This window comes from Lutjanus erythropterus, chromosome 22 (genome assembly GCF_056507025.1).
Source record: "Lutjanus erythropterus isolate fLutEry1 chromosome 22, fLutEry1.hap2, whole genome shotgun sequence".
Lineage (NCBI taxonomy): Eukaryota > Metazoa > Chordata > Actinopteri > Lutjaniformes > Lutjanidae > Lutjanus > Lutjanus erythropterus.
In genome coordinates, this window is record NC_139338.1 from 12,418,838 (window position 1) to 12,430,838 (window position 12,001).

Consider the following 12,001-nt stretch of genomic DNA (forward strand, 5'->3'; position numbering starts at 1 on the left):
TAAAATTTTGCATGTTTATTTAAAAACATACTTACAAGATTCACATTTCTTTGTACAGTCATATTATGTTACAACAAAACACAAAACTACATTGTACATGTCATGTTAGTCCTACAGCTATTGCAGTGCTACAGTATTATAATTTTCATCTTTTCACTACACAGTCCATTCACATTATATTTTAATTATTGTAAATACAGTAATGACAGTTTCCCTATTCAATTATGATAATACAATGTATGATACAAATATGGCCAAGTAGCCATTAGGTGATGGCAGATGCACAAAGAACATGTACCCCACTTTTCAGTGGTAAAAATGGTTAACCTGTTCTATTACTCATTGCGCTGTCTTAGTGTTACATTTGCACAAAGTTCACCCTTAACCATGAAAGCTACATTTGTTTTTAAACTTCTGCTGGAACCTTTGTGTCTGTCTCTACAATTACCACATTTGAACGAGATGAAAATGCCATTAACAAGACTGACTCAGCTCACCTTGTATTAGCTTGTTTACTTTAGCTGTGAAATGCAGAGCTGAACAGCAGACAGTATGCCAATGTATGAATAGATTTCAGTTTGCAAGTAAATGACTTTTGACCCTGAAAAAAATGCCACTGACCCCTCTAAAACCTCTAAGTAATCCTATAATTGACCTTTTAGTTACTTTTTCTTTATCCTTCTTTTACCACATTACTGTCATCACTGAAATGTACACATGCTGCCAAACTTAGCACACTGTAGGTCTATTTTCTCCTGAGTCCTCCATATCTGTTGTGTATTTAAGTAGACGATGTGACACTTTATTGTATCTTTCCCTGCTGTGGTCTTTTAGGATGGAGGCAAAGGGTGCAGCAAGTCAAGGATGGAACTGGAAACTCCACGTCTTTTCCATAAACATCAGCACCGTGGGGGCTCATAAGTTGGAGTCTCTCTCTGGGACAGGGTAGTAGCCGTTTGTAGTCATGGTGGCATCTCCAGGAGCAAAGATGGCCAGTAACCTCTCCTGCTCCCTCTTGGTTTTGGGTAAGCTGTCGCATGGTGTGATGAGCAGCTGGATGCGCTGTAGAAATATAATTAATTGGTTTAAGCATCTTTATTGAATGAATTCCATAATGGAGTATGTTCAAGTCAAAACAAAATCCAGAGGGGTTAGGGACAAAATCCATAGGAAGTCTGATTTAAAGGGCTAGTTCAGATTTTTGTTTTTGCAGTGGGGTTGTATGATGGTACTTATCCATAGATTGTAGATGTCAGGAAGCAACAGGAGTGCTGGTGTAGGAAACTAAGCATTGTAGTGCTATGAACAGGGTCAGCAACAAAATATATTTTATAAAGGTCCATAAAAAAAATCAATATGAGTTACTTACTTAGATTATTCTCACCTCTTTACCTTGCTGTCAGACAGCCTTTTTTGATGGGAAACTGCCATTAGAGAGGCCAAATACTGCTCTCTCCTAAGCAACCAGACTCCTTTGGAAAAAAGTCTCTTTGTGTTATTGTGTGACTTTGGTGTTTTTGAAAGGTTTGTTCAGATTCAGTGATGCTGAACACCAATCAAAACTAACTAACCAACCAAGGCAGTGTGTTCTGCAAGGTAAAATTACTGTCTTTGCCAAAGGACTAATATTGATATGCAAGAGTACTGTGATATTATCTTTTGGGATACTGTATGAATTCTAAAAATACTGCATTGTCAGTACATGGAAAGATTTGTGGTTAATTTTGTGTTTTGTTTATACCCCAGACTGCTAGGTAGCAGTGCTGTTATCTATCTTCACTGTTCTGACTGCATAGAAAGCGAGCTTTTTTTAAACTCAGACGAATTACAATATATTGTACTGTAATTCCTGTATTGTGACACATATTATATCGCCAGCTTCTTCCCAATTGATAGTCCTAATATACAAGCAGTTTCCTGTCAGAAAAAAGCTGCCTGATGGCAAGTTAACTGGCAAAATAATCTAAATTTAGCCTACAACTATTGATTTTTTATGTGGATAAAATGCAGAAGCAGTAAATTGCTTAGCTTCCTACCCAAGTAGTCCTGCTGCTTCTCCAAAATGGGAGTGTGCCAACCACCATCCACGTAGGTAATAACATTGACTTTGGATAAGTAACTATCCCTTTAAGACGAGACCGAAATTGGCACTCAACTTCTTTAATCTCAGACCCAGAAGGCTCACAAAAAGCTCTATAAGGAGCCACACTTACCTCTCTGAGTGTCCCTTGGGTGGTGCTGATCTTGTACACCATCCAAAGCGGGATGCAGACCATGGAGGAGAGAGCAAGAAGCCAGCCAATGGCATAGCCCCACCACGGGTACACATACTCATTGTTGTACTTTAGAGGAGTGTATTTGATGAGGGAGAAGGCAAAAGTACCCTTGGGAGACAAGAGGACAAGTGTTACGACTGGTGAAGAACAAATTTCTTTTGATTTCTGCAAATACTGCAGAAGAGGCCTCAGCTGCTGTCAGCCTTTGTCATTTTTGGAGGGCCTTGATGCTACTTAATTAGTTTGTTGATGCTCACAATGCACGTGGCCGGGGTGAAGAACAACCAACAGTACTTGATGTAAGGTCCTGGGCGGTAGCCAATCATGTCCTCAATGTTGTCATAAAAGCGATCTGCACCTGAGAAAACACAGCAAAGACATTTCTCTCCATGCTGAATGGGAAATGTCTGCCAGTGATCAGGGCAAACACTCCGAGTCTGATGAAAACAAACAGCAAGGATCACTGGGAAATACATTTCCCCATCATCACCAGTGAATCAAAGGCTTTTATGTTTGAGGACAGCTTACCATAGACCCATGCGATGCAGACAGTCTCAAAGATGGCCATGAAAAGAAGACACATGCCACTGGCTGCATAGTAATCAAACAGCTGGAAGACATACATGCCCCCCTACAAAGAGAGAGATATAAAGCACCGCGTCATAATTATACAAGGTTAATTAATCTTAAAACTAACCCATCAGTTTTCACACAAAACACATTAAACAACCAAACAAACTGACATAAAATTTAGTTCAATTTATGCTCAGTTTATTTAATTTATGTTCAATTTATGTGTTACCTACAGTCGCACACAAACCACAGGGAAATGTTAAAGGTAGAATTATTAAAAAAAAAACAGAAGAAATGAACTGAAGTCCTTTGTTTATGTGACAACACAACAGAAATGCATATAGTTACAGTACTTAAGCTTAACTTCTAATCTCAAGTCACAATTTGTCTGACTTTGCATGTGATTAAAAAATATGTACTTTGGGCACCGCTTCATATTAAGGTCTGTGTGTGTCAGTGTATGTTAGTTAATAGCTAATAAGGCCCTTATGAGTCCTTAAAGATTCCTATTAACATAATTATGTGTTACTAGGACAATGTAAGTGCATAATAGTATCATAAACACATTTATTTTTAGTTTATAAGACATTTATAAGCTGCCAACCATAGAGTCTGGTTCTGCTTGAGGTTTCTGCCTTTAAAACCTTTGTTGTGTATCACCATAGCATAATAAAAAAAAAACATCTATATTGTTATTATATATAGTTTATACAAGAGACTTTAAATGTTTGAAGCCCAAAATTACAGACTTCAGGCATGACTTTAGCGTTGCAATAACAACACTTGAGACTCACCTGAGACAAAACGTTTGACTGGCTTGTACTTACAAAATGATGACTTGTTGACACCTCTGCAGAGCATTCATGTTTCCAGCTGTGCAGAGGTGAAACCATGTCAACCATGTTGGACTTTGTAGTAGTTTATTTCAGCAGGACAAAGCATCAAAACCATCATGTGCAAATTACACTTCCCCAGAAACAGCCTGACTTGAGTGTAAGTGTGTTTATGCAACTTATTTCACTATAGTTTCATTTTCAGGGAACATAGTTATGAGCCTGTTTGGAAAAATAAAGTGAGGGAGAACACCTCAAGTAATAGTATTTAAAGATGACTGATGGTCATCCTACAAATACTGCAGCGAACCCCGGGTTTATGCTTGCAGATCTTTGTCTCTGTGCATGCATCTGTGTGTGTGTGTGTGTGGTCCCAGAGTGTGACCCCTACCTCCATCAGCATGATGAGGCCCATGAAGAAGGAGAAGAGGCTGACCGCTAACAGGAAGAGCTCCCTGCGGTTTTTACGTCTGAACACAGCCGGGTACATGTCGACAACTGCTGTCACAAGGCTCTCGACGCACACAAACTGAGAGGAGATTTGAGGAAAAGAGAAGGAGGAGATGGGTTTTTGTTTTGTTTCCTTTTTGTTTGTCAGCTATAATGAACAAAAGACTTGCCCGGTTTGCATCAGCTTAGTGAAATTCACACAAATAAACACTGCAGAAGCAAAATGGCAACAAAGAAAGTTCAGTTTTTAAATCATTCTGAAATGTCTGTTTTTTTTTCAAAGTCAGAACACGCTGCATGTGTTCAGTAATCAGTGCCATTGTGAAGAACAATGTGACTGGGTGTTAATTGACCCTCTACCTGGCTGTCGAGCCCCAGGAAAACAATCATGATGAAGAAGAGGGCGGCCCACAGAGGAGAGAAAGGCATCATGCTCACAGCACGGGGGTAAGCTATGAAGGCCAGGCCTGGACCTGCAGAGACGAGTAAAACAACGTAACTGATCTGATAAATATCACACAAGCACAATCTTCATTATTTCTTTTTCTCTGAGCCTCTACTGTAAGTCAATTGATGTGAATCTCACCAGATTCTGCCACTTCTGAGATGGGAACATTCTGTTCATAAGACATGAAACCCAGGATGGAGAAGATTGCAAAGCCTGCCATGAAACTGGTGCCGCTGTTCAGAAAGCACAGCGACAGGCAATCTCTGCAACAGAAGGGCCATCATTAACACTGAGCTGCACCAACCAAGATTAGTCCTCGTCAGAGTTTAGCAAAACCAGGTTTAAAAAGATGAGTAAATCCAAATTTAAAATTAAGCAGAGTTCTGCTACACAAAAACTAAATCCAGGTTTACTGATGTAAACTGAAATTAAATAGAGTTTAATTGATACATTGCTATATTCCTTGAAAAAATGTTACACTTTTTGCTAGCTCGCCAAAAAGTTAGTTAGCCTAATTAGCTTACGCATGATGACTCAGCAGAAGCTCCAATTTCTACTCTTTTGAGAAAAACTTTGGCCCCATTAAAGGAACATTATGATAAAATTTAAAATTTAAATCAAATTTCATGGACCATTTAGGATTTTTATTTCAAACTGTACCCCTTCGGAAAGGAATCCCTGTTTGTTTGAGTACATGCATGTAAACATATTGCATGCATACCTGTAGCAGTTATTGTTGTATTTGTTGTAGCTTCCCAGCGCAGTCAGTGACCCTAAACAGATGGCGTAGGAGAAGAAGATCTGGGTGCCAGCATCCATCCACACCTTAAACAGAAGGGGAAAGAAAGCCACAGACTCTTAAGTAATGCTAAATTACATACTTAAGTTGAGTATTAGGTTGCATGATTTGTGTATATACACAAACGTGCCATGCAAGGGTTTAGATCGTCCAGAAGAACTCACGTTCTGAGTGTCAGCAGGCATAATCATTGACTAAATGTAGTTACACAACAGTAAAATGTTAAAAGTCTGTCAAGGCTCCTTTTTTTCCACATCGTGGGGGTTAGGGTTAACAAAACAAGCTCCCATACATAAAGAGTGCCATACATATACATGTTATATCATATTATACATATCAGATACAAAACATTACGATAAAATAGCAAAGGGAATGAAGAACCAGGAAGAAATAGGCTATTTTTATGAATTCACTAAAATAATGAGTTACTAGTTTTGTGTGTTTACCCTAGTTTGTTTGGTTTTATGGCAAACTAGCACACGACTAAAACAGAATGAGAAGATGAAATAAGCACAGGATTTCACAACAAGAAAGATACAGACAAAGTTAACGAATGGACTCTGACAGAGCTCTCCTGATTGGACCGTTGCTAGCTGGTTAAAAACTCTCTTCCTCCCAGAGGGGGAAAGGCTGCTGGTTAACCGACTGTCTGCGGCTCTGCGCTGGTAGAGCTTGTGTTTACAGTCCCTGTGGTGTCCTGGCCCTGCAGTTGATCCCTGCAGCCTCTGCCTCTTTCATGGAGAGCAGATGGACCCAGCAGAAACTAGGCTCCCCAGCAGAGAACCATGGGATACCTGCACCTGGTGCGCCCTCACCCACGGGGACCACATAGCTAAATCTTCTAAAGGCCCTCATCAGGAATTTTGTTTGGGTTGGTAATCATACCACCATGATAGATTCATAAAGTAGACATCATTCAGTATATTTTGTGCGTTTTGGGCTTTATTTTGAAAGGGTTTGTGTGACATCCTGGTACCTGTGGGTCCGCCAGTCGTCCCAGATCTGGGTAAAGGTAGAACTGGATGCCGATCCCAGCACCAGGTAGGGTGAGCCCTCTGATCAACAGCACAATGAGCATCAAATAGGGGAAGGTCGCAGTGAAGTAGACCACCTACACAGACACACACATGCAGTTTATCGGTTTATTTAAAGAATCCCCATTAGCTGAAGCCATAAAGTCTTAAAATCAGTCAACACTGTACATAAATATAGGTGAAATACACACCTTTCCCGTGGATTTCGTCCCCTTCCAGATGCAGAAGTAGCACATGACCCAGGCGATGAACAGGCACAGGGCCAGGTCCCAGTTCAGAGAGCCCATGTGGTCAATGCCTGGGGAAATCCTCAGCGCTCTCCTCCTGCAGAGACGGGAGAGAAACACAGAGAAGATGCATCACTGTCACATTCAGCACAGCGATGTATCACCGAGAAGAGCTTAGGCGGTCTGGCAAACTCACTCCCAGAACTCCATGACGGGAGAGGTGGCGTTCAGGTTGATCGTTTGGTTGATTGAGGTGTTTCTCCTCTGAAACTCCACACAGTTTTCTAAGAAAAAGAGCAAAATGTAGAAGTTCTTGCATGTTTCAAAAACAGCAGGGGAACGTCTGATGTGTTCTGAAGCACATTTGTTACCTGTGTTCCATGTGTTGTTGCAGGACGACCATGCCAGGTCCCAGGAGAAGGAGAAAGAGAGGTAGAAAATCCCCCAGGCCAGAACAATGATGTAGTAGAAGTTCAGCAGAGTCACGATCACCTGGGTGCCATAGCCAAGACCTGCAGGAATTATGTTTTAATTAGTATACAGCATTGAAAAAACATCGGCAAACCTGAACGTTATGCGTCAGTGAGCGCTCAGGTCTTCATACCATGACTTTATAACATTTACCAGGATCCCATAGTGGCTTTGCCTGAACATGAAACACCTGCCCTGCCTACCTTCAAACAAGGGACTGATTTTTCTCCAGCAGGTAATGCCTCCCTCACTGGTGTATTGGCCCAGGGCCGTTTCCAGGAAGAAGACAGGAACGCCACACGCAAACAGGAAGATCAAGTAGGGGATGAGGAATGCACCTGAGTTGAGAAAGAGGACAGGATACAGAGTTAGACCTTACTCATACTTGACAGGACAGAAAAATGTTTTTTGAAAACAGCTGACCATCTCCAATCCAGGCATAGTCTTGGTCACTGGTATTGTATGCATATATTTTTTGTTCAGTGACCGGAGTGTGTGTAAGACTCTTTCTGCAGCTCTCACAGACAGAGAGCACAAGAGAGACAGAGACAGTGTTGTAACCATCAGTCACTACATATGCACTGTACTGACTGGGGATTACATATCACTGCCAAACAGGCTGAAGCCCAGAAATGTCTCAACCACAGCAAAATATGAGAAAATAAGAAAATAGCAGATACAGACATCACCACACGCTTCCAGTGGCTCATAAGTGATGATTGGAGGGGTTATGTTTATGAGTGCAGAGGTTTTCACAAAGAGGCTGCAGAGCATGCCTTTAATTTATAACATATTTTATAATAATATTATTACAAATGTGGACCCAAACAGAGGCTGCAGCTAGTAGACAAATAGTCCTGTGTTGAGTCCTTTGTGTGTGGATTATTCTGCATTTAATAAAACTATGAGTCCTGGGTTAGAAGTCATTGTTAGGACTACACAAGATTCACTCAAAAGAAGAGTATTTTAAGAACACATTGTTCATGCCTTTTCCTTCCTACCCTCTTGGATTACTTATTACCTGTTATGTATTACCTAGTACATGTTTTTCTCCAACATAATATGTTGGAGACAAACAGTACATTTTCTGTGTTTCTAAAGTTCAAAGATTTTAGTTTGTTTTAAAGAAGAAAAGTAATCAATCTGAACAAAATTATAGGTTTAAAAACTTTAAAAAGTTGGTTTCAAAACTTAAGAGTTATAATTTGATTCAAAGACAAAAAATTTAGTCAAGACAGTTGACTAGATTTTTGAATTCTCTTTTGAGCCACTGCCTCTCTCTTTCGCCTTTTGTGTCTGACGTCCCGTCGGGCGGGCCGTGGAGGATGTTTGGCGCACTCAGATTTCCGCCTCTCTGCAGGGACAGCTGCTGTGAGCAAGGAGCAACAACAGCTGCCTGACCCCGATCAGCCCTGAACCCTGACCTGCCGCCCCACAGAGGGAGAGAGAGGGGCGTCCAATTTAGCAGCTACACAAGCATGTCCACAAACCGATGGACTAAAACATCCTCTGGGATCTGATTAACTGTGAGTCCTTCAATAAACAGGATTGAACTTCTTTCACCTGAGCTCAAATGGGCCTAAAAAAGAAGCGCTCAGGTTATGTGTTTTTTACATGTATTACTACTATTACTACTACCATACAGTGCCTGTTGTACTAGAGTCATACTAAATTCCTCAAGCCTGACACAAGAGTAGGCCTAAACTCCACTGTAAAAAAAAACATACAGTAATTAGTGGAATCAACTAATCTTTTCTCATTAACTTGACATAAATATACAAGTTTTGTTTATTCAAGTCAATTAAATGTAACATTTCTAGTATTTACTTTCAGAGTTCATAAACATGAGTTCCTCTAACTTTAAATATTGTGACTTGAAATGATGAGTTTCATGAATGTACATTATCAACGATTTAGCAGGCTTCCCAGCATGCATTGTTTTAGTTATTCAAACTCTCCTGGTACTCTTCTTTTTATAGAACATATGACGTAAACTATTCATATTCTTTAAGATAAGTCACATACTTGTTTTAACAGTAATGAGGACACTTCAAAACACGTTTTCACGAGAGAATACCCAAGAGCTCATCTGTAGACTGTGGTAGCCTTTTAGACTGTAGACTCACACTGTAAAAATAAATTATTTGTTTTAATCAAAAAAAAAAAAAGTGAGTGTTTTTTTAAGTTGACTGAATTTGAAAAGACAAGAGTAAATTTTGTAATGATTAAAAACAAATAAACTTTTCTAGTTAAATAAACTGTATTAATTCAACTGTACTTGAGAAAACATGTTCAATGAACTTGAGATATTAACTTGGACCAACAACTCTTCAGTCACATTGATAAACATTTCAAACAAATTTGATTTCCTTTTACATTTTCCCACTTTGTAGAGTAAGTTTTTCCATTTCACACAATTTCCATCACAAGGCTCTCAGGGGAGTTGTAACTCTCAAACAATGCATGCTGGGAAGTGTATGCTGATTTATTAATTAAATGAGTTGACTGAACTCTATACAGTACATTCATTCATCATTTCAAGTCAAAAGAACTCGTGTTTTTAAGTTCCAAAAAACTTTAAGTTTAATTAGCTTCAATGAATAAAACTTGTATTTTTTATTTGATTTATTATGTTAATAAGAAAAGATTAGTTAATTCCACTTAAGTCCGTTATGTTTGTGCATCTTCCACTCACCTCCTCCATTTTTGTAGCAGAGGTAAGGGAAGCGCCACATGTTGCCCAGGCCAATGATGGAGCCAGCAACAGACAGGATAAACTCTATCTTGTTGCCCCACTGGCCCCGATCCTCCATCTTCTCCTCCGAGGAAGGCAGGAGGCCCTTGCCTTGGCTGATGCCATTGGGGAGGCCTGCTTTAGCACCGTCTCCTGCAGAGGAGACAGACAGAAGAGGAGAGTAGAGGATTGTAGCAGGTTATAGAAGTTGGTTGGAGTCGTTTTTGCTCCCAGTAACAGTTAAGACACCCTTAAGCGAGGCACCAAAGAGGCAAAACAGTTGCAACTGCAGAGAGGGCAACAGAGGAAAAAAGTAGCTTTACAGGCAAGTGTAAGTACTGAATGTGTAAAATTGTATAGAAACAAAAGTAAAGTGCCAGCAAGAGGTTTACCTGAAAACACCCATAAAAAAGATTTTGAGGTTTGTACACGTTATGAATTGTTTCATTTAATGCAATGCAATCTTTGAGTGTACATCTTTTTTTCTGCTGATTTTAATTTCCAATTTGTCAACATCTGAGCACATTTAGTTATGCAATAAAGCTGCAAGAATTTTAGATGTTATCTACATCTGTTTATTGAAGATACATAATCAAATTAATAAAACAGCTGACTTTAATGATCAAAATCTCCAGATACTCAGCTTGCGAATGCCTGTTATAACTTACCTTTCATTGCAGTGCCACTTGATCTTCTGCGTGTTAGCTCTGGTCTCAAGGCTGAGGCAGTCTCTGGAGATTTATCTGGAGATGCTCAGGTTTTAGTATTTAACATGAGCGGAGTGAGGGGCGGGGGCTTGTAATGCTAAACTTAGGGCCAGCCTCCACTTAGGTCAGAACTTTCCCGTTCCTCTGCCCCCTTCTAAGCAAAGTACATCACCTGCTATGACTTCACGGTTATAATGCTGTAAGGTGCAACAGAAAGATGACAGTATGATCAGTATTGTGTCAGTTTATGCCACAGTGCAGCACCTCTGCATGGGAAAATGCACAATAAATAATATTTAAATTATATGTATGTATGTCTCCCATTGTATGCTTTTAGGAAATTCCTGCAAAATTCATGAGTAAATACATATTTGTATCACAGGGAAGCAACCTAATAATAAGGATTAGATTTTTTTTTATTCCTTTCCAGGATTCTACAGGCTTCACCATGTTAAACTTTTTTAAAGACCATTGTGAATGTAATTTAAGACCAATTTCACATCCATACTGGTATGCACAGTTTGCATTAGTGTTTATTGATTCAGTGTTGGTTCTATTTCGTAATTGACTTTTTAAGGACCCTGCTCTCTGTAATACAGTCCATCCTAAAGTTCCCAAAATCAATCACAAGCTGAAGTTTTAACCAAAGCTTTTTATGGAAGGGACAGATCCACACACTTTGTTCATGTGATGGCACGACAGGCTAGTTGAACGATAAACTGTCAGTCTGACAAGCAAATACATTTGGATTAAGGCTGGATGGCGCCAACAAGGATACATTTTTAAACCTGATCAAATCAGGGTTTAACTTCAGTTATGTTGCACCAGACTTTTAAACTTGCTTAAAATGAAGAAAGATTCAAATTAAATTTTATTTTTTACTCTAAACTAAGATTAAATGTAACTCTGTTGCACCAAAACTCCAAAACTGATGCAGTAACGTTAAACTTACCCTTGAGGAAGTTTAACTTTTAAAATGGCCGCCTTTTGAGAAGACTTGAACAAAATAATTCTTTGCTGAGCCATCATGAGTAGGCAAACTAAGCTAACCAACTTTTTAGCTTGCTAGCAAACAATATAATATTTTGTTTTGTTTTTAGCTACCTAGCAAACAATTTAACTTTCTTATACTTTTTAGCTAACTAGCTAGCTAGCTAACAGTCTTCCCCTCGTATATAGGTAGTACGTCTCAACAGCACTCAAATTTATTTATTTATTTATTTATATATTTTAATTTGGGTAAGCAAACATCTGCATATTGATTACTATTGATATGGACAACTATTTAAAATCAGTTTACATCACTTAACTTGGATTTACTAAACAGCTATCAGTTATTTAAGAGTGATCTGATCATTTTTAAGTCTGGATGTACTAATGTTAGTTTTGATGTGTGTGTCTTGTGTAGTCAAATCAAAAGAAATTGACAGTAATAAACTGTAAGTGCTG

At 39.2% G+C, this 12,001-nt stretch overlaps 1 protein-coding gene across 1 annotated transcript; it reads right to left on the reverse strand.

Moving 5' to 3' along the window:
- Positions 1 to 2: 2 nt before the first annotated feature.
- Positions 3 to 10,596, reverse strand: LOC146306691 (sodium- and chloride-dependent GABA transporter 2-like). Its single transcript, XM_084711472.1, has 15 exons — positions 10,514 to 10,596; positions 9,807 to 9,998; positions 7,315 to 7,449; positions 7,012 to 7,152; positions 6,837 to 6,924; positions 6,605 to 6,737; positions 6,356 to 6,490; positions 5,302 to 5,405; positions 4,719 to 4,843; positions 4,493 to 4,605; positions 4,074 to 4,211; positions 2,805 to 2,907; positions 2,534 to 2,634; positions 2,214 to 2,384; positions 3 to 1,062 (listed from the first exon to the last, which is right to left on the reverse strand). The coding sequence occupies exons 1-15, from the start codon at positions 10,518 to 10,520 to the stop codon at positions 916 to 918; spliced, it is 1,833 nt and encodes a 610-aa protein (XP_084567598.1). The 5' UTR covers positions 10,521 to 10,596; the 3' UTR covers positions 3 to 915.
- Positions 10,597 to 12,001: the final 1,405 nt, after the last annotated feature.

Bases quoted from the DNA above. Each gene is read 5' to 3' on its own strand.
- LOC146306691 (XM_084711472.1), bottom strand. The intron at 6,491-6,604 runs GTGTGTATTTCA...GTGTCTGTGTAG, and splicing joins GGACGAAATCCACGGGAAAG to GTGGTCTACTTCACTGCGAC. The intron at 4,606-4,718 runs GTGAGATTCACA...TCGTCTCTGCAG, and splicing joins CTCAGAAGTGGCAGAATCTG to GTCCAGGCCTGGCCTTCATA.